At 52.4% G+C, this 20,980-nt stretch overlaps 9 protein-coding genes across 9 annotated transcripts; 6 read left to right on the top strand and 3 right to left on the bottom strand.

Moving 5' to 3' along the window:
• Positions 1-1,217: 1,217 nt before the first annotated feature.
• CPAR01_07709 (cytochrome P450 oxidoreductase) lies at positions 1,218-2,783 on the top strand (the record flags this gene model as incomplete). Its single annotated transcript, XM_060491978.1, has 1 exon — positions 1,218-2,783. The coding sequence occupies one exon, from the start codon at positions 1,218-1,220 to the stop codon at positions 2,781-2,783; it is 1,566 nt and encodes a 521-aa protein (XP_060348348.1).
• Positions 2,784-2,998: 215 nt separating this feature from the next.
• CPAR01_07708 (uncharacterized protein) lies at positions 2,999-5,541 on the bottom strand (the record flags this gene model as incomplete). Its single annotated transcript, XM_060491977.1, has 6 exons — positions 2,999-3,107; positions 3,167-3,286; positions 3,353-3,381; positions 3,455-4,961; positions 5,067-5,134; positions 5,464-5,541. The coding sequence occupies 6 exons, from the start codon at positions 5,539-5,541 to the stop codon at positions 2,999-3,001; spliced, it is 1,911 nt and encodes a 636-aa protein (XP_060348347.1).
• Positions 5,542-5,731: 190 nt separating this feature from the next.
• On the bottom strand, positions 5,732-6,046 carry CPAR01_07707 (uncharacterized protein; the record flags this gene model as incomplete). Its single annotated transcript, XM_060491976.1, has 1 exon — positions 5,732-6,046. One exon carries the CDS (start codon positions 6,044-6,046, stop codon positions 5,732-5,734), a length of 315 nt encoding a protein of 104 aa, XP_060348346.1.
• An 821-nt stretch (positions 6,047-6,867) lies between these two features.
• Positions 6,868-8,591, top strand: CPAR01_07706 (uncharacterized protein; the record flags this gene model as incomplete). The annotated part of the gene is made up of 3 exons (XM_060491975.1): positions 6,868-7,337; positions 7,406-7,886; positions 7,947-8,591. 3 exons carry the CDS (start codon positions 6,868-6,870, stop codon positions 8,589-8,591), a joined length of 1,596 nt encoding a protein of 531 aa, XP_060348345.1.
• Positions 8,592-11,425: 2,834 nt separating this feature from the next.
• CPAR01_07705 (uncharacterized protein) lies at positions 11,426-12,283 on the top strand (the record flags this gene model as incomplete). Its single annotated transcript, XM_060491974.1, has 1 exon — positions 11,426-12,283. The coding sequence occupies one exon, from the start codon at positions 11,426-11,428 to the stop codon at positions 12,281-12,283; it is 858 nt and encodes a 285-aa protein (XP_060348344.1).
• A 380-nt stretch (positions 12,284-12,663) lies between these two features.
• CPAR01_07704 (2Fe-2S iron-sulfur cluster binding domain-containing protein) lies at positions 12,664-13,345 on the bottom strand (the record flags this gene model as incomplete). Its single annotated transcript, XM_060491973.1, has 3 exons — positions 12,664-12,899; positions 12,963-13,069; positions 13,122-13,345. The coding sequence occupies 3 exons, from the start codon at positions 13,343-13,345 to the stop codon at positions 12,664-12,666; spliced, it is 567 nt and encodes a 188-aa protein (XP_060348343.1).
• Positions 13,346-14,042: 697 nt separating this feature from the next.
• CPAR01_07703 (uncharacterized protein) lies at positions 14,043-15,593 on the top strand (the record flags this gene model as incomplete). The annotated part of the gene is made up of 2 exons (XM_060491972.1): positions 14,043-14,932; positions 14,993-15,593. 2 exons carry the CDS (start codon positions 14,043-14,045, stop codon positions 15,591-15,593), a joined length of 1,491 nt encoding a protein of 496 aa, XP_060348342.1.
• A 668-nt stretch (positions 15,594-16,261) lies between these two features.
• CPAR01_07702 (uncharacterized protein) lies at positions 16,262-16,933 on the top strand (the record flags this gene model as incomplete). Its single annotated transcript, XM_060491971.1, has 1 exon — positions 16,262-16,933. One exon carries the CDS (start codon positions 16,262-16,264, stop codon positions 16,931-16,933), a length of 672 nt encoding a protein of 223 aa, XP_060348341.1.
• A 2,313-nt stretch (positions 16,934-19,246) lies between these two features.
• On the top strand, positions 19,247-20,674 carry CPAR01_07701 (endoglucanase-4; the record flags this gene model as incomplete). The annotated part of the gene is made up of 1 exon (XM_060491970.1): positions 19,247-20,674. The coding sequence occupies one exon, from the start codon at positions 19,247-19,249 to the stop codon at positions 20,672-20,674; it is 1,428 nt and encodes a 475-aa protein (XP_060348340.1).
• Between the last annotated feature and the right edge of the window lie 306 nt (positions 20,675-20,980).

The following is a 20,980-nucleotide window of genomic DNA, read 5'->3' as shown; positions in this document are numbered from 1 at the left end:
CTTAGGTTTGGGTAGGCAGATCATCACTGACCGGTACTCAAGCCAGTGAGACAAAACTACAAAAGTCGGCGAAGGGTTCTGACGCAGGATCTTGTTTCGGAAATCGTGACTACATCTAACCTGAACTGAGTGGAAAGGCTCATTTTAGAAAGGCACTCACTCGATGGGTCAGCATCCCGCTATTTAGGTGCAATAAAACGACAAGGATTAGGCCAATGCCACTCCAATGGGTGACAAGTCTTTTCGGAAAGAAATCAATTGTGGCTTTTCGGTAGAGTCATCTGATAGCGAATGAGAAAAGGCCACTAACGCGTGGGTATCGATGGGCTTGTGAAGGACTTTATTGGATTTGTCTTCTCCAGTTGGCGACTCTGGGCTGATAGCGAAACGTAAAGAGCCCTTCGATTGCAAGTGGCTAGTTGGACATCGCGGGGGGGGGGGGGGGGTGAAAAAAAGCTACCCCCCGTCATCAAGTACCTGTACTTAGGAGTCAAGAATCGAGGTCTTCAAGGTAAGTTGTCGTCGAGCTTTCATCCAAACCTTCCCGGCGCTTGTGTAACTATCCATGTGGGCGGGACATCGAGGTTGGAAATACGCGGCGCGATGCATGACTGCCGACTTGCCTAGGCTGGAATTGGCTTGCCTATCTGAAGTGAAATAGGCAAGTCGCGCGATCTACTGCGGCTGACAAGTTTCCTTTCCTGAACAAATGCCACGCCTGAACGTGGGGTATTCTCCAAATAGGCAACTTCCAATCCGAGACGTCTTGGATAGGAAAGTTGGGTCCGATCAACTCGATCTTGGCATGCGGGGAGTGCTTGAGACTAGAGATGGTCAACGTCGCCATGTGCCGTGGGCATTGATCTGGACCCATCAGAAGACGCCAATTTCGTCTGACAGGGACCCCTCGGGTGACGAACTAGGCAATTTGTCGTCCTCTTGCCTTTGGCCGCCTGCACTAGAGGCGCCTGAAGAGCATGAGAATGACTATTGTGATGTCTCCAAAGCTGGCACTCCGCGGGATACATATCCCGTTGCGTTCGTGTTTGATCTTGAAGTCAGCTGATTGCACCGGACAGAATGACTATTTCAAAGCTCGCTATCACAAGTGAGATGCCGTGCTGATGTGCTAGCTAGCGTCGGAATCGAAGTATCAAACTCCTTACACCGGACCTCTGCAAACAAGCCCTCCAAGCCAGCTGAGATAGGACCTCGTCATGTACGCAATTGTACTTCCCTTGGCAGCTTTGCTGAGCGTCTTATCCTACTTCATCGTCTATCCCTTGATCGAATACTTCCGAGACCCCAAAAGACTTCGTCGATTTCCGGCTTTCAAGCCTTTAGCCGGCGTGACCAATCTAGTTTTCATGCGCGAAGCTGCACTCGGCTTCCGATCCAAGACTCTCTATGAGAAGCACAAGAAACATCCGGTGCTTCGAACTGGGCCCAACTCGCTTTCGTACGGTACCGTTGATGCAATCAAGGACATCTACGGGCACGGAACCAAGTGTCTCAAGGGCGAGTTCTACGAGACGTTGGCTGGAACTCACTTCCACCTAGCCGACGTAGTCGATAAGGCAGACCACGCCCGGAAACGCAAGGTCCTGTCGGCGGCATACGCATTGAAGAACCTCGAGAACTGGGAACACAAAGTGGCTGACAAGACTGAACGCTTCATCGTCGGTTGCGACAAGGCCTGTACCCAGCCTCTGAAGGGGGATCTTCGTCCAGACGCGGCCGATCTTATTTTCGATTACCGAGCGTGGACGAACTACTTCACTCTCGACGCTATCGCTGATATAGGTCTGTCTGAGAAACTGGGGTTTCTAGACCAGGGTCATGATCTCGTGCGCGCCGAGCGCATGGACGGATCCATTCACGAGGTGAATTACAGAGCCTGCCTGCATTCCACTGCCGTCGCCCAGTCCATCACCGTTTGGGCTGGTGATTGGTACAAGTTCAATCATCGTCTGACGTCTCTGATCTCGCCAACTTTTCGTCGATGGTGGAACCTGAACAAGGGATGGGACGGCATCGTCTACCACCGCGCAACCCAACGACTGAAACGCTACCAGGCTGGCGAAAAGTTGGAAGATTTCTTCCAGGCTTTGATGGAAGATAAAAACGGAACCCCTAATGGGCTCGACTGGGGCGAGATTGTCGCAGAGGTGTCCATCATGATGAATGCCGGCTCAGACACAACAGCTATCGCCATGAACAACGTCATGTACTGGCTATTGAAGAATCCCAGATGCATGGAAAAGTTGCGCGAGGAAATTGATGCCGTTCTGGATCCTGAAGAGGTGGTTGCGCCCTACGACAAGGTCAAGCACTTGCCGTACCTCAGGGCGTGTCTCGACGAGTCTCTCCGGATAGTGCCGCCAACGACCTTTGGTCTTCCGCGACGAACGCCGCCTGAGGGGGCGTATGTTCTTGGAGATTTCATCCCTGGAGGTACGACGGTTTCCATCTCGGCTTACATCGTCCACAGAGATCCCAAGATCTTCCCGGAACCCGAGTCCTACATCCCGGAGCGCTGGCTCGGTGACAAGGGCAAGGAACTGCAACCGTACTTTGTCAGTTTCAGTGCCGGCGCACGAGGATGCATCGGACGGAATATCAGTTACCTGGAGCAGACGGTTTTGTTGGCGAGTGTCTTGCACAGGTATAACTTCGCCTTGCCCTTCCCCGCGTGGGAACCGGAAAGGCGGGAGGCCATGAACCTGATGCCGAGTCCAATGCCTTTGAAGGTTTGGCGCAGGGAGTCAAAGCAGGAAGAATAATCACATGTAGTCACCAATGTAAACATGTACTTGGGCAGACGGAGCAAGGCTTGCAAAGAGTGTAGTCATCTGGTAGACAATGCCAAGTAAATTGTTTCTCGACCCCTTACGCAAGTAAGTGAAGTAGTTGCAAGGGTTGAGCAAGTACGAGTCGTTATCAACTAACAGTTTTATACAGAACGCTAGAGCTTGCTTTGCTCGCTGGTCGACTCTGATCAATCCGCGGTCCCAGCTCGTGCGCGGGCGTTTAACATGGCCGCAATAGGCATCGCAGGGGGTGATGGGGAGTCTTCCCAGCCCCAAGCCTCTCTGATCTGAGACTGTCTGCTCGCTGTTAGTGTTGTGTTGCAGTGGCCAAAGGGCTGGCGCGAGGGTCTACTTACGCTGCATGAGTCGGCCACCCCAACCGCCTGTCAGTCTTGACAAGGATCTTATACAACTCCTCTTGTTCTTTCCGATCTGTGAAACGATCGCCCGCCATGGTGATTGCTATGCATGCGTTCCTATTGTATCGCGTCGGTCAAAAGATGTTTGAGGAGGGTGTTTGCTTGCCACTTGATGGCACTTACACGTATGCTGGAGGTGTTCTCTCGTTCGCCTTTATACGGAGCAGCAGGCAGTTAGCAGGCAACTTCCCCTAAATTGATGGCGTCGATAAACCGCAAGCTTACCACTGCAAGGCCACATATCACACGAACGGTCTGTTTGAGTTCTTCCTCCATTGCCCGGAAAGCCGTACCAAGCCTCGCAACCTTAGGGTTGTGGGCGATCAAGAGCATCCGTGCCAGGTGATAGTGCTGTAACCCAGCGACAGCGGCATCGGTGATGTACTGTTCTTCCAGCAGAAAACCAGGTTCTGGATTTGCCCACATGGCGTCGAAGTACCATGGCTTCTCTTTCCACCATACATCAAGGTCCTCTTTCAATTGCGCATAACTTCTTACATGGTTGTCTTCCTGGCCGTAACAGTAGCTTAGACACATTGCACAAATGCTTACGGCTTTGTTGGCATAATGGCAATCCACGGCATTCTCGTCGCTGTTACCGCGTTCCTGTATCCGTTTGATGCTGGGGAAGAAGCTGTGATAGACTGGGCGTGTGTGAACGAAGGCCATATATATCTCTTGCCTGAGGGCGAGCCAGAATGCAGAAAGTCGCAGACCGCTAAAATCGGCGGCGTTTTCTTGGGCGGCCAGCAGGATTCTAGTACCCATCAGATGGGACTCGAGGGTCATGGAACCGATATCGACTTCTTCCGTGAAGCGCAGGATTACAACAGCAGCCAGAAGGTTGTCGTCAACGACGGCGGTAGAGGACGAGAGCGCCGGGATCAACGAGCGAAGGCATATTTGATGGTATCGATCGGCAATGACTCCATCAACGCCAATTGTTCGGCTAAGACGTTTTGCGGAAGCTGAAAACATCGCGTTCAGTAGTGTCGGGCAGTAGACTGCTCTCTTCGGCACCACCTTGGCAAAGTGTCTATCGTTATCGCACATGTCGAAGAGAGGTGCGAGGTTGTCGACGAAGTATCTGTAGAGGAAGGCTTCCTGACGGTCTTGAAGGGGCCATAGTGGTGTTTCGACGTAGGTTCTGTCGTTGCCGGTGGATTTGTCTTCTAGTTGGGGATCTATCGCTTCAAAGATGTGTTGGATGTTTGGAAAATCGAGTGTCAAATCTTCTCCAAGGTGAAGTAGATCCCATTGTATCGAGGCTCCAGTATGACCGCTCGATGCAGACGTGTCGTCGTGATGATGGAACTCTTTGGCTGGATTTTGTCTGGCATCTTGTGATGCAGAGCTCGTGTTTGGACTGGGTCGCAAGTGTCTTCGTTGCTTCCTGATGCCATCCCGGCCGTAGAGGGCATCATGTGAGGCGTGCGATTTAATTCCTGAGCTTCGAGAGTGAGACAGCAAATCTGGAACTGGAGAAGAAGCAGCAGATAGTAAAGCAAGGTAGTCCTGTGGACTTTCATGTCTAGTATGTGGAGTCCCTAAGTAGGTGTTCGCGCTGCCGTCGTCGGCCCCGGGCTCCCCGGTGACAACAGCGTGGATGTTGACCACATCTTCGGTCTCGTCAACAAAGCTGAAAGAGCGGTTCGTTGTTCGTACCCAAGTTTGCTGTTCTGAGAAGCTGTACTCGCTTTTGGCAGCCCCAGTTCCTCTCTCTGGCTGGACACTAATAGCAGAAGCAGGGTTCAAGTCAGCTGGAGGGGCTCGGCTGAGGTATGATTACTGAACTTGGATCCACGAACCTAGGGTTCAGTGTGTGCCTAAAGCGTACACTATATCCACGGGTACATTCGACTCCAGACTTTCGACAATTGGAACACGTTGATCGACTTGAATCACCTGCACGTGGTCTCGGTTAGTGACAAGCATGGACCGCAATCAAGGAAATATTCGCCGAGTTTGAGATACGGCGCCAAAGGGCCTCAGCCACGGACAAATTCCCGGTGGGATGGTACAGATACCGGCGGGAGGTAAAGGAGCCGCAAAATGGATAATCGGGTCGCTTACATTTGAGGTGTCTAGCGTGGAGAACCAAACATGTTGTTAGAATAGGCATTCATGATAGCTGAGAAAGACCGGGTTTGGAAGGCGTGCGGGAACAATCGTGAACCATGAGCCTTGCCAGGTCCATCTCGCCGGAATACACAACTTTCGGAATCGAAACTTACCTTAACCTGCAGATCTACAACAGCACGCGTGTCAACAAAACTGTTCCTGGTGGCATCACAAACCGCAGATGGCTCCATCGGGTAAAAACTGTGATCCTACGCCACGCAGACATGGACATATTCGCCGGCCCTAAGACAGACGAGGGGACGCGACGGGGTTGAGGGAAGTGACAGAATTGGAAAGAATACTGACGTTACACGGATTCGTCCGGGTCTGTACTCGGTTCATATTCTGGACCCGCCGCGCACTGGACTTGTCCAGCGTCGATTATGTGCGCTGATACGTGTGGTTTCCGCGCAGACAGTGGCATACAACAAAACCAGCCGGTGGGCAGAGATTTCCTGGGCCTTGATTTGACGGTTCATAGGGGGGAGAAAGACTCAAAACGGTATTGTGTGAGAGTGGTGAGTTGGTGTCGGGGGCGCCGGGGGGGACGAGAAACGTAGAACGGCGACTGACGAGTACTGCTACAACGGCTGCTTTCCAGGTTGGCAACTTGCAACAATGGCCTACTGACATTGGATTTAGGTAACCCGGCCAAAGCGGGAAAGTCGTTGGGTTTTGGCGGTAGGCGGAAGACATGGGAGACGATGAAGTGGACATGGATGAAAGCAGGTCAAAAAGGAAACGCGAGCGAAATAAGACCGACTTGCCTATTTGAAACTGGATAGGCAACTTTCCCCCGCACGCGCCCTGCATACACCGCTAAGAACTCCACCAGCGCTGTACAGCACCGGCACTAGACTAACTCGCCCTCGTGGTGATGAGATGGAGGTTTCTACACATACCCCTAGGCTGGTTTGAACTTCCGCATGGATACCGGGCTGGGACAAGAGTCCCGCGGGATACGACTTATCTTGTTCATTACACGAATCTGGGGAAAATCCGGGGGAAGCTTCAATGGCTGGGCTTGTCTAGACTTCGACTTGGCTTGGCACTTCTACCGACATGGATGAAGGACTAAGGTATTTCTCGGTGTTTGCCATCCTACGATTGGTTCACGCAGTATCGTGACCTTCCATCTCCCTCGAGATCAGCCAACCTGCGCGAACTAGGGTGCCATTGAAGATAACGCGAGTAGAGCTTTCTACTTTCTTACCAGCTAATCGGGCCCTCGACAAAGTCTAGCAAGACGCCACTGATGAACCAACACCTTACTCGGGGCAATCCTATTGCTTCACTGCACGCCCTCAGGTCCTCACTCCGACTGCTGATATAAAGACTTCACTCTACCCCAGGTCTTCCCCAGATTATCACAGCATTCTACGGAGTACTGCCCCTCAAGCCAATTGGGACCTTTCCTCCTTCTCTCGTAGTCATAATTGCTTCTTTTTGCCATCCCCATTCAAACACAAAACAACTCATACCTTGACTCGGCCACTTGTACGCAACGAACCGCCATTATGGAAACCAAAGACTTCAAAGAATTGACCCAGCACAAGGAAACCGTAGCTGACGGCTCCTCTGAGATTCAAGTCAGCCTTGATGGGCTCGACTCTATCGAACAGACCCAGACGGGCAAGTTCTCATGGATAGTGTCCATCACCGCGGCCATCGGCGGCATGCTCTTCGGCTACGATACCGGCATCATATCAGCCGTGTTGGTTTACATCGACAATGATCTCGGGCACACCCTCTCCTCTTCTGAAAAGGAGCTCATCACGTCTATCACCTCCGGTGGCGCCTTCATCGGTGCCATCTTTGCGGGAGCCACGGCAGACCGCTTCGGGCGCAAGATTGCCATCTACGTCGGCAGCTTTCTGTTCACTGCCGGCGCTATCATTCAAGCTGCCGCCAACTCGTTGGCCTTGATGACCGTCGGTCGTCTGGTCGTTGGGTTTGGCGTCGGTTCCGCAGCCATGATCATTCCGATGTATGTCACAATAGCATCAAATGGCGCAAGATTCGATGGTGATGGACCCTCGCTAACATGAAAATCAGGTACATTGCCGAGCTGTCCCCTGCCAAATACCGCGGTCGTATGATTGGTCTCGACAACATGTGCATCACGGGCGGCCAACTAGTCAGCTATGGCGTCGGTGCCGGCTTCGCGCACGTACAAGGCGGGTGGCGTTACATGGTTGGCGGCGGCGCGATTCCAGCCATCATTCTGGCGTGCATGCTGCCCTTCTGCCCAGAGTCGCCAAGACAGCTGATCTACCACGGCAAGGAACAAGAGGCCGAGAAGGTTATTCGAAAGATTTTCCCCAATGGAACGGACGAGCAAGTCCGGATGAAAGTCCGTCACATCACCATCCACGTCGAAGAGGCCAAGAACATGAACGCCGGAAAGTCGCAATGGTGGGTGCTCAAGCAGCTCTATGTCGTCCCAGCGAACCTCCGCGCCCTGATTGCGGCGTGTGGACTCATGGCCATTAGCCAGCTTAGCGGTTTCAACTCACTCATGTATTTCTCGGGGACCGTAAGTCAAGTTCCCAAGTCCCTTATTCCTTGAAAAGAGTATAGATTAATAGCAAACCAGATTTTCTCCCTTGTTGGATTCAGTAACCCTGTGGCAGTTGGCACTATCATTGCCGGCACCAACTTCATCTTTACGCTTGTCAACCTGTTACTCGTAGACCGAGTCGGTCGTCGCAGGATTTTACTCTGCACAGTGCAGTTCATGGGTCTATTCCTGGTTGTGGCCGCGATCGCCTTTAAATGGATCCCCGTCAACCATGATCTATCCCTTGCAGAGGGGGCTACAGTTGGACCGCCGGCCATCATCGTTCTCGTGAGCATGGTGTTCTTTGTCGGATTCTACTCCTCAGGTATTGGCAACACAGCCTGGCTGAGCAGCGAGTTCTTTCCGATGGAGGTGCGCGCCATGGGCACCATGATGCTGACGATGAGCTGCTGGGGTTCCAACATTATCGTCGCCTCCACCTTCTTGACACAGATGGAAAACACCACACCCTCTGGAACGTTTGGATTCTATGCAGCCATCTGTGTGCTCGGGTGGGTCTCGATCTATTTCTGCTACCCCGAGGTCAAGAACATGACGCTTGAGGATATCCGCGAGGTGTTCAGCCACGGGTTCGGTGTAAAACGGGCCAGGGAGCTTCAGAAGCAGATGAAGGCTGATCGAAAGATGGCATCGGTTTCGGATGAAAACGTCAAGGTGTAGATAGAGCTGACAGAGTTTGGGGCTTGCGTCTGCAGAAGGTCGAAGCGACAGTTGTTCTTGGAGTAATTACGTTTCGAGATGGTTTAGACGGTAACGTGGTGAGTCCGAAGGTCTGTGATCTGTACTCCTGTAGAGCCCGAAAGCTTAAAGTTAAATGGCGGATAGAAAGAATAAAGGCTAGCCACCCACCTACCGATGGAGAAAGTCAAAATGTCTACGCATCTGTTGTGTTATTGGCCGGGGCCTTGGACCAAATCAGATGGACGAAAGTTTTGCGACGAAATGGTCTCCAGCGGTATCCTGAAGTCGAGTATGTTCATGAAGAACGAAGAAGGGAGTAAAGCACGCTTGGGGGGGGGGGGGGATGCGGAACCCAACCAGCAAGTATCAAATGACAGGCAGGCTGTGAGAGACCTTTGGTCAGGGTGATTTTTGTAGGAATCACTACATCACCGTTGGCGGTCTAGCAATCTTCGATCCGGTCCTGTGAGAGACCTCAAGCCACTGTAATATCACTTCCAAGGTCGGGCTGGGTGATCCATGAGTCCGAGATCTACAATGTTCCGCCCTACCTCTAGCGACATTATCACTCTAGTGTCCGCTGCCGGCACGTGTTTGGGGGCGGGCGAACAGGGGTTCCTCTTTGCTCTAGGCGGAAGCTACCCAGACTAGAAGACTTACCTCATAGGGTGTGTACATGTAGACCTCCTTCGGCTGCAGTTCCGTAGTCTCAGACGATTTATGCCACAGTTCCAGACATTTACGCAATGCTCCACCAATCTTACGCGAGCTCAAAGCTGGTTGCCAGGTAGGAGAACTCTGTCATGCGCTCACGGCAAGCCTTGCCGACCGTAGACCGGAGAGGTTTGCCGTCGTATTTCATACCTTAGCCTCTCGTAGTCTTAGGAAATCACGGGTACCACCTCAATCCATTTCACAAGAGAGAATTAGAAGCAAGCATAAAGATTGATGTGCCATACCTGGTGTGATCAACATACTACCTAAGCCTCTTGAACGCAAAGGATTGAAGAAGGGTCTTCATTTCTTTGAATCAGATCCATACTTCAGGGGTATTCACCGACCTGAAGCTACTAGGCATTTGCATCTTTCAGTTCAGGATAGTTCGTTCGATATGCAGAACCCAGGCGCCTCGAGCCGAGTTCTGTAAGGCTTGGCTCTAGCATGGTTGTCGATGACGAAAGTCGACCCTCTGTGCCCAAATCCACCTTGCAAGAAAAACTATACGTTGTTATTTTCCACTCAAAGCGGCCTTGAACCAAGCCAAATCCGAGATAGTCACGAGTGAAACACCTGCCTCATGGCTGGAAATATTCATGATTAGCCTGAGGTGGTCATCACAGGTAGCTTTGCCCCGAGGCTGATTGAGACAGCGTACAGAGCATGGCAAACAGGGATAGACATCAGTTATATCCTGCCGAGATTGGATCCATCGTCGACGCAACTCTTTGGAATATCAAAGCTTCCAGCAGGCGAAGTACTGTGGGATCTCAGGATCGGGGCCCTTTCCAAGGGCTTTGTGGTCTTGATACAATAGTGGATAAGGATTCCCATAGTTTAATGTCATGAACTGTTGTGTACAGATGAGACCAGGGGGTGTATGGCTATGAGAACATGGCTTGCGTACCGATCACGCCCTTCCATGACAAGCGATCGATGGGAGGACCAGTCAGCAAGCGCGCGGGATGCGTCAGTGCGGTCTATTCGGCAAGCACAGCTTTCCCTCTACGTGATGTATAGCAGGAGTTTCGCCGAACATAAAGTTTGAGTCGAACGGAAGCGAGACCTAAGACTGACCCGATCCGCTCTGTCTAATGGGTGCTAAAGCTCTCCGACTCCGTAGAGGGGCATTTGATTGGCTATGATGTACAGAACCATCGTTACAAAACATGCTATAATTGACAAGAACCTAGATTCAGTGTAAGGGCGGGCCCAAGCTAGGTAAACGAAACTGTGTTTAAAATTGGTGTCTTTTTTTTGTTCAAAAAGTTTGGCGTAAATCAGTGACGTTGGCTTCAGATGGTGATGGCATGCGTCGCCGACAAACATGGGGTCATCCAATGTTGCTATTGGTGTGCCCAGTGTTCTATCGGCTTCAGGGACCCGAAATGGTAAGGTCAGAAGCTCGAACCTCCCCGACTTTTACGAATAAGTTGTACGAAAAATCTCTGGGAGGGTAAGTCATGCCGACGATGACAACATGCCGCAATACTTGCCCGAGTAAATGTGGTCTTGCCCTTCCGCTTCATCCATAGTGTCTGAGGATAGGCAGCTAGGTCACTGCTGTTTTTTTGTTATTTTTTATAACATGATTTGGTCAGCGGCTCTCCAGACAGAGAACGAGTTGCGTAAGCTTCCAAAAGAACTCTGTGACTTCTTTGGGCTGTTGTCTACAGGATAATACTGACTTGCAGCCGGCTTCGACGTTGATCATTTTACAATGTCGACTGCTTGAGGATTCGCCTAGGTGGACTCTTCAAACATTGTCGATGGGGAGGGCGCCTTCACCTCAGTGTGAGCGCCGCATCAATGCGACGAATTTGCTGCAGTATGCGGTGAACATCGGCGCTTGACCGCTGTGTGGGTCTTGCGGCGTAACGTGTGGGACTAAGGTAGACTCGGTGAGAGTCGCTCGGTGTCTCGGTGAGAGTAGGCTTATCGGAGAAAGTACATCAACGATAAGAAGATGGCCCCACCTGCCGAACCCAAAAATTTGACCCTGCAAGACGGCATGGGGAACTTTTTCAAGCCAAGTCGAGGATCTGAATCACTACACTGCATCAACACCAATTGACTGTAACACATATTCCACAACCATGGCCGGAACAACTACGAAGAAGCGGACAAATGATGGCCGTCTTGCGCCCCCAACCAAGAAGCAAAAGCGACAAGAAAAGAAGCAAGCCGAATCCGCCTCCGACAACGAAGAACAAGAATTCGATGCGGTGAACCTTCTCGATTCTGACGATGATATTCATAACGCGGCTGTCGATGACGGCGCTGCCTCGGACGATGATTCAGCCAGCTCAGGCGACGAAAAGCCCGCAGCACCCAAACAGAAGACAAAACCTGCCCCCAAGCCCAAGAAGAGCAGAGACGCGCCCGTAGGCACCGACTCGGATTCCGACTCAGAAGAAGACGAGAGCGACGATGGTGGCAATCCCAATTTCATCAAGTCTAAACGCAATGATCCGTCTGCCTTCTCAACGTCAATGTCGAAAATTCTGTCTACCAAACTGTCCAACGCGAAACGATCAGACCCCGTCCTCGCCCGCAGTGCGGAGGCCCACCAGTCCGCCCAGGCGGCCGTCGACCAGGCGCTCGAGTCCAAGGCGCGCAAGCAGATGAGGGCGCAGAAGAAGGAGGCAATGGAGAAGGGCCGCGTGCGCAACGTCCTTGTGGCGCCGGAGACGGAGGAGACGTCAACGGGGGAGATGATTGAGACGGAGCGGAGGCTGCGCAAGGTCGCGCAAAGAGGTGTTGTCAAGCTCTTCAACGCCGTGAGAGCGGCGCAAGTCAAGGCTGCTGAGGCGGAGAAGAAGGCGCGCAAGGACGGCGTCGTGGGTGTTGTGCGGAGGGAGGAGAAGATCAACGAGATGAGTAAGAAGGGATTCTTGGACCTGATTGCGTCCGGAGGAGGAGGCCTGAAGAAGGGCGGATTGGAGGAGGCTTAATTCAAAAAGGATACCAATGGCAAACCAAAATTCTGCAACGCCTTTGTACAGGCGTGACTGTTTCTTTTCATCACTTCGTTCACCAGATTGGTCCACCAGACTTGTCAAGGTTTATGAGCTTAAGAGGAGTGACGTTATTCCCTCCCACCGTCCCTCGATACCCGCCAATATCTAGCATAAGCCGAGCCGAGCCGATGTATTCCATCCGTGATGCCGCGCTTGATTGATGAAGAACACCTCCCCAGCTTTTTCTCCCCGCTAACCCTCCCTATCCTTTCCTTTCCTTTTCTGACATGGTGTATGTATGATATAGTACAGATGATTAAATAATTGTGTGGTATGCCGCTTCCAACGCCGCAATGCTGAAAGAGGGTGCTTGTTTATTTGAAGTCGCTGGCCTGAAGGTTCCGTGTCATCGAGGGCAGCTTAATCTTGAGGCCGTCTAGCTCCTTTGTCATGGTTATCTGGCAGCCCAATCGACTCGTCTCGGTCAATCCAAAGGCCAGGTCGAGCATGTCGTTCTCGTCATCTTCGGGCTCGGGCATCTTCTCGTAGTATTCCTCTTCGGCAACGATCACGTGGCACGTTGAGCAAGCGCAAGAGCCTCCGCAAGCACCTAAAGATAAGCAGTTAGCATATTACATGCCCTGACGTTGCCGCCAAGAGTGTTGTGACATACCCTCCATCTCCAAGTCATTGTCCTGCGCAACATCAAGAAGGTTATCCCCTTCGCTTACAGCGATCTTGAACTCGTCTCCGTCCTTGTCAACGAATGTTACCCACAACCTATGGGAGATTATCAGTATAAGTCTCGGTAGACTGTTGTGGACGGTCTCACTCTTCGCCGGCCTTCGGAGGGGTGATGTGGCCATGCGCCTGGGCAGCCGAAGCCGAGAAAGCACGCGCTGAGGGCCACTGAAGCTGTCTGGAGGGAAGCTGTGTTGTCCTCTTTGATGTGATCTGGTTGTGGATGCTTCGGGTCTGCCGTTGCACTGGGCGGGCCAGTCGGGATGCGCTGGCAGCCATCCTGCGGAGGCTTGTGCTGAGTCTGGTTGAAGACATGGTTGCTGGGTTTGAGTCCGTTCTCGGCTTCACAGCCGGGATTGCTTGCCCTTCTCAGTGTCAAGGGAATCGATCGAAGCCACCCTCGAGTTCGGGAGCACGGTGGAAGGAGAACAAGTAAAGACGCAGAGTTGTGAGAGGATTGTACACAGCAACACCTGGGTTCAGCAGTCAGATGAGTTGTTTAGCTTGCTCGGTTCGTGGGTGGTGGGTGCCCGCGAGCAATGACAAAAAGTTGTTGGAAAGCTTCGATAAATGCGCGAGGGAACTGTGGAGATGCATTGGATTCAGCGAAAATTCTATAGGCTCGGACGCCTGCAGGAGCTCCGATAAGGCCCCCACCCCTCGGGCTTATCGGCCGGCGATTCGCAATGTTCCGCCTCCGGAGACCCTGGCCCACTGCAGCGGAGGTACCTAAGGCACGGAGAAGGTGCCATGGGCCTTTCCTGCCGTCAGAATCCTCAAAGGGGCGGATCCCATTGGTCGGTTCATCAGCGGAGTTCTTTTCAGCTGTAACCAAGCAGCAAGAGCACCAGAGAGCACCAGGGAAGGCGCGTTGACTGTCGTGTGCTGGCCCCGCTAGTCTTTATCTCCGAGGTGATTTCCATTTCATCATGCAAAATTGGTAGCAAAAGTGGAAAGCTCACGAAATCATGCATCACGGGAGTTGAGCCATAAACAAACGCCAAACGAGAACATGGCTACTCATCGAGAAGGGGTGAATCCCCTGAGACCATACTACAAGCCGCCGACTATAGGAGAGCCTCCTGATCCGACATCTGCCTCATCCGCACCGAACCCTTTTGCCCGTCATGGAGCCAATGCAACGAGCGAACGGTACGCGTCTAAAGCACGCGACATCTTTTCCGACATCGACTACAAGGACTATATCAGTGAGCCATCTCCTTCAGTCGTTCAGACTGTCAAGGACCTCGTCGATGAGCTACTATGGAAGTACACCTCCGTCCTGATGGCCCAGCCTTTTGAGGTTGCAAAGACGATTCTGCAGGTCCGAAGTCACGATGACATGACTTTGGCAGCAGTACCTACGCCCCTGGCCACGCCTGTCTCTGAGAGAAAGCGTTCTGGCTATGGAAATGCTGCATATGACGAAGCCGATTCCGACTCGGATCTCGACGAACCTGCCTACTTCACCTCCAATGTCCCGAGTACGCCGACCCCGTCCTACTCCAGGGAACACCGCAGCCGCCAGTCTCCCTCCTCCTCAACGCCTCCACAGACGCCAGCAGCGAAGCAGCAGGCCGTACCGGCTCATCAGATCACAATCCGTCGATCTGACTCGTTGATGGAAGTTATTGGCCAACTGTGGCAAAAGGAGGGAGCTTGGGGCGTGTGGAAGGGATCGAACGCAACGTTTTTATACTCTGTGCTCTCCTCGCTGTTGGAAAATTGGTCCAGAAGTGCTTTGAGCGCCTTGTTCAATGTGCCAGATCTCGGCGTCAAGGAGGATATTGATCGGCTGATTGATATTGCCTCGCCCTATCCGTGGGCCTCCCTGTGCGTTGCCGCTGCTGCGGCTGTTGCAACGGGCCTCATTCTCGCACCTCTGGACCTGGTGCGCACAAGGTATGTCACTGGCTGTTTCGTATTCATTCTGATCCCAAAGCAGTGCTAACTCCGGCAAAGACTTCTCGTCACACCAAATTCAAAGGGATCTAGGAGAACACTTTCGACCCTGCGTACTCTCCCATCCTACGTCTGCCCCTCTTCGCTCGCCATCCCTACGATCTTCCATTCGCTCATTCACCCCATCCTCACCCTGTCGACACCACTTGTCCTGCGCACTAGATTCCTTATCGACAGCCGCGTCTCTCCCACGACATTCTCAGTTGCCAAATTCTGCGCTTCCTCGGTGGCACTGTTCGTCAAGCTTCCTCTGGAGACGGTTCTCCGGCGCGGACAAGTTGCCGTTCTCTCCACCCCCGCACACGTCCGGGCCCTATCAGGCAAGGACCAGAAGCTCGAGACGATTGTCCCGGCTGGGCCTTACAAAGGTGTTCTCGGAACCATGCTCTACATTATGAATGAGGAAGGCACCCGGGCGATCCCCACCGCACCCGCACCGGTAAAGAAAGTCAGGGGCGGCAAGCCAAAGGTTGCAGAAACGGTCTACCGTAAGGGTCAAGGACTCGACGGCCTATGGCGCGGCTGGAAGGTCTCCTGGTGGGGCCTGGTCGGACTTTGGACTGCCGGGGTCATCGGGAACAGTGCCGAGGGTGAATTCTAGAAAAGGGATTTTCAAGCGAGCCGTCCAACGGTCGATATGCAACAACACATCCAACCAACGGCCGACTGCAAAGTGCGAGTGCGAACAACAACACATCCAAATGTAATTTTGCTGTACTAGAAGTGTACTTGGGCTGCGAGATTCTTGGCGTTATGGGGAACGGAAACTTTCGAAACTCTGAACAACTCTCTCCTCTACGACCATGATGAGATACGGTATGATATCCTCCTTTCAAATTTTGACCAAAGCGACGCAAAGGAAAACCCAACCATCGAAACGCTGTACTCTGTGTACTTTATTTCGTCCTGCTGGAATCCAAACTCCATAGTCTCAGGGGCCACCGAGCCACTACTCCTAATAGAACATTCTGCGTTAAAATTAGTCCTTTGCGTCACACTCTCCCATTTATCCCAATTTACGTGCGAATCCCAAGGTTGTGTTACCCCTCCGTCAGACTTAAATACGTCCGTATCTGTGGGATTTCGCTATAACTTTCTTCGTACGACGCCAGAAACTGGGTTCGAGGAGAGTGCCAACCCATTTATCCACCAGGTCGTGCAGGGTGCCTGCATGGAGAATGCAGCTGTCAGTAGCACCAAGGGGCTCATCGTAGCAGGTCATCTGAGGATTTTGGGCATTTCTCTCCCCGCCGGCCTCCAGGAACGCCGATGAGTCAATGTCAGGATATTTCCGTGCCTGTGACAGAGGCAGGACCCCCGAAGCCTTCCTCTGCTTTCAGGCACCGGATGCTCGAGCGCCCGTCTGCAAGATGGGCGCCACAGATTACCCAGAAGCTGTCTACATGCCCTTCATGCACACTGCAAGCCTTCTCCCTCAGGATCCGAGGGGACATGAACCCTAGGCAGACAAGGGCCGGTATCGTGGGTTCTCGTCCGATGACTGGATGTCATCGTACCTGGATTACCGTGGTGGTTTATTGCAATAGGAGGTCCGCCTGCTTGGTCTTCTTTCATAGGAGGCGCCCAAAAGGGGGACGACGTCCGATGGATGAGACAGAAACTTCAAAAAGGGACCAGCGCGGCCTGTCCTTTCGTAAACGGTCCTGTTGCAATGCAATCATCTCACACATCACATCTCAACTCGTTCTTGCTCGCTTTCTCACGTATTGCGAACCACCCCAGTTTCCCCATTCAACTCAAACCAAGACCATGGCACGTACTTCAATCTTCCGCGTTAGCTCTGCCTTGAACGCTATACTCCTCACCTGCATCATCCTCAAGCATGTTGCGTTGGGCGTCGCGCGTTCTACAATGCGCAATGCTTGCTTGGTCGTTCTTATGCCCTTCATGTTCTTCCACATTGCCATCATCGAAGGCTGAGACACCAGTCGTGGGCGCAAGCCCGCGGTGTAAGACGGAGATGACAACATTAAGGACCTACCGCCACTGATGTGTCTTTCCTTGGTAAACAAACATACGCACATCACCAATACGCCCATCGGCAACATCGTATCACATCCCACCCCTTGTTCGGATTCGAGGCGTCGCCGTTTCCATCCACATAGGCAACGGGGCATACTTCAACTACCTGTCAACAATAAGGCAGCATCAACAGCGGTGGTACCACTGCTCTTCCGGTCCGTAACGCTCCCGTGTGTCAATCCGCCAGGAAGTGCTCCGCCGAAAACCTGTGCCATGGGCCATCCACATGGTATCGCTGCACTCCTAACGCCGGCCACCGCCTGTTTCGAGGTACCGTCACGATACAAGGCCATGGAATTGGGAAGCTAGAGCCCGTTCTCGGAGGCAATCTACACCTTGCTGGGGCGTTTTTCTTTCCCAGCTTTCAATTTCAAGGAGGCGTTAACATTAGCACCCGCTGAGCATGGCTGGGCCATTCTTGGATGAAAACGTCCGTTGTTCAGCAATCTAACCTCCAATTTGGGGAAGGCACCTGAAATTCTTCAACATCACTGAGCATGGGGCATTGGATGTGTCTTACTTTGAACAATAAACAACCATTTACGTGCATGACTGGCCAAAGTATTTTGCCAAGGTCCGCTTGTCCCCCTTTTAGCCTGCTTGTTCTCTCGTTTGAGATAGGCCCAATCGCAAGGCCGATGAGTGATTCAGGCAGCAGCTCAGTTCAGCCCTCGGTAGGGACTCGCAGAGAGACACTCTCACTGAGCCCTGCACTATGCGCAACATCTGGACTGGGCGAGTGGTGTGCCCATGAGCCGATAAGATCAGCAGTAGGCGCAGACTGACAAGTTAAAATCTTTGTCATTCCAAGGGGTGCTCTATAGCATTTTGTCGCCTGTTCCTAGTGCATCTTCTCACGTGAGCTCACATGGTCAGGGTCAGCCACGTCCTCGTATCGTCCTACTTGAGGTACGATGTCGAGGCTGTGATTCCTGATTTCTATCCCAGCGTCTCGAATGGAATGAAGATTGAAGACATCTCCACCATGATCTGACAAACTTCAGGTGTGGCTTCGACTCCAGTAGCTTGCAATGATTCTGTGGGCAGAATCAGCCTGCCATTTACTCGGCGAGGGAATGGCCTGGGTTTGCCGCCCTGCCAAGTTGATCGAGTAAGAAAGTCCGAAGAAGCCCGCGGAATCGCGATTGAGTCACACAAGCCGCCGATGAGCATTTTTAAGACAAATGGTTACATATCTTCACGCTATCGAGCTTGACAGGAGGCTAGACTGTCGGGCAAAGGCGCTAGTCATTAAGCAGCGTTTCGTCGTGTCTCCAGACTTCACGGAACAGATTTAGCTGCCCCATATGTCTTGACTGAGCTTTTTCGAAGGCACATACACAATTATTTGGAACGTCAGAGTTGTCTTGTTCACTGGTCGGTCATGATATCTTACTACTCGGAACCTGGGTTCGGTTGCCTCTCACTGCCCGCCAACCTCCACTTGCGAATACGTGCTCTGGGGAAAGGGTTCTTCGGGACGCTCTCCCTTGCATCCCTGATTGCAGATTTTGCTGCGTCTAGCTCCCGCACATCGAACACTCGCTTAACCAGGAGCTAAACGTGATTCCGGGAAGACCGTGGATCTCAAGCTTCTGCTCCAACCGCGGACCGGTTCCGCAGTTGGCGGCACGGAGTCAAGACGTTTGCGACGGGCGGCTAGACTTTGATCTGGACTTTGATCCACCTCTCTGATGCCAGTAGCCTCTCTTTTAAGGTTGATGGAGAGGCGCTTAGTCTGATCCACGTGGCGTGTGATGGGCTTCAAGCTGCCCCTACTTCCGGCATCATGTTGGAGAGTTCATCGTGCCTCATGGGTCGTGACAGAAGAGGGCAACATTGAGGCACGCCCAAGAAGCTTAGAATCGGTGGCGGACTCATGGCGCGCCTTGAGCTTTCAGCTAGCCAGGGAGACGACGGCGAGACTCCCTTTCGCAAAATATAAGACCATGTGAGGGAACACCGATGTTTGGAATGTTTGACTCACCCTATCCCTGGCTCCCACATGGTGATCTCACGCGAATAAACTCAGTGCTCAGCGGGGTCATCGAGTATAAAGTATCAAGATCAACGCTTCTCGAAGCGTCGACTCCGAACGAAAGGATCATCACTCTTTCTAATTTCGTTTACACACACTCGTTCTTTTCATTCGTTGCTCATCCCTTCCTCTTTCGGACGTTCTTCAACGCCGGCTCACATTCTTTTTATATAATGGGCAACCGTAAGACACCTGGCCTTCTCGCCATCTTGGCATCTGCTGTTTCGGTCGCTGCTCACGGCCATGTCACCAACATTGTCGTCAACGGCGTCTCATACCGCAACTACATCCCCGTCCAGGACCCATACACGAACAACCCTCCTCTCGTAGCCGGCTGGACGATAGATCAACGCGACAACGGCTTTGTCGCACCTGACGCTTATAATGCTCCGGACATCATCTGCCACAGACAAGCAGTGTCTGGCAAGGGTCGAATCACAGTTGCTGCCGGTGATACTGTGCAGCTTCAATGGACGGAATGGCCTGACAGTCACAAGGGCCCCGTTATGGACTTCCTGGCAAACTGCAATGGACCTTGCAACGCCGTCGATAAGACAGCACTCAAGTTCTTCAAGATTGACGGCGCAGGCTTGATCAACCCTCCCCAACAGACAAACCAGTGGGCCGCAACCGTGTTGATCAATAACGGCAACGCCTGGTCCGTCCGTATCCCACCCAATGTTGCTCCAGGCCACTACGTTCTTCGTCACGACATCATTGCCCTTCACAGTGCCGGCCAGCAGAACGGAGCGCAAAGTTACCCTCAGTGCATCAACCTGGAGATCACCGGCTCCGGAACGGATAATCCTGCTGGAGTACCAGGAACCGCTCTCTATGGCGCCAACGACCCCGGTATCCTGTACAACATCTACCGAGACAACCTCAACGACTATGTCATTCCTGGTGGTGCCATCATCTCAGGTGGTGTTTCAATGCTCCCTCAATCTAGGATTCAGATCACGGCATCTGGTAGTGCTACCCCTTACGGTACAACGATTCGTGCAAGCTCAGTTATCACGGCCTCAGCTAGTCCCCCAACTTCAAGTTCTGTTATTGCTGTTGTCAGTAGCAGGTCTTCAAGCACAATCAGCTTCGGCAACTCTACTTCGGATACTACCACCCTGATCCAAACTTCTACTACTGCTGCTACGACGACGATCACTCTAACTCGCACAAGTTCGACCTCAAGCCCAAGCTCCAGCTCGATCCTTAGCTCAAGCCCTAGCTCAAGTAGTAAAATCAGCACCAGCAACAACTCTCCAACCAGCGCCACGAGAACACCGTCTCAGACACCATCGCCAACCACCTTCCAGACCATGACCACGACGGCACCATCCGCAGGAGAACCGACTCAGAACTTGTACGGCCAGTGCGGTGGCATGAACTACGCTGGTCTGACCAGGTGCCCAGACTACGCGACTTGCACCACCATCAATCCGTACTACGCGCAATGTTCTCCGGCTCCTGTACCTGCGGGAGCTCAGTCTCTGTACGGGCAATGTGGCGGCATCAACTGGCCTGCTGAGAGCCCGACGTCTTGTGTCCCTGGCGCTACTTGCAAGACGGCCAACCCGTACTACGCCCAATGTACTCCGGCATGAGTGGTATAGAGTTAGTTTGTGTCACTAGATGGTGTTGCGGTATGAGGGTTGATGTGGTTCAGCGTTGCATGATAGCCTGGGAGGTTGTGTTGTTTCTTTCAGCTATTTGTTTCTTCTTTAGAAAGTCATCGAATGTTAATAGATGAACTATTCTTCAATAAATTGGCCTTCAAGAGATCATCTGTATCTCACTCGCCCTTCTTATTTTATTCTGAGCCTTTGATGTCAGTCAATCTCAGTCTTCTCCGTTGTAGATACTTAACCTCCGTCTCAGGTGTATGCCAGTCTACGTAGTATGTCTGCAGT

The sequence above is a fragment of the Colletotrichum paranaense genome (assembly GCF_030867605.1).
Source record: "Colletotrichum paranaense strain IMI 384185 chromosome Unknown Scaffold_6.1, whole genome shotgun sequence".
Lineage (NCBI taxonomy): Eukaryota > Fungi > Ascomycota > Sordariomycetes > Glomerellales > Glomerellaceae > Colletotrichum > Colletotrichum paranaense.
The sequence above is the reverse complement of the archived record's forward strand: the minus strand, read 5'-3'. Positions and strand labels throughout refer to the sequence as shown.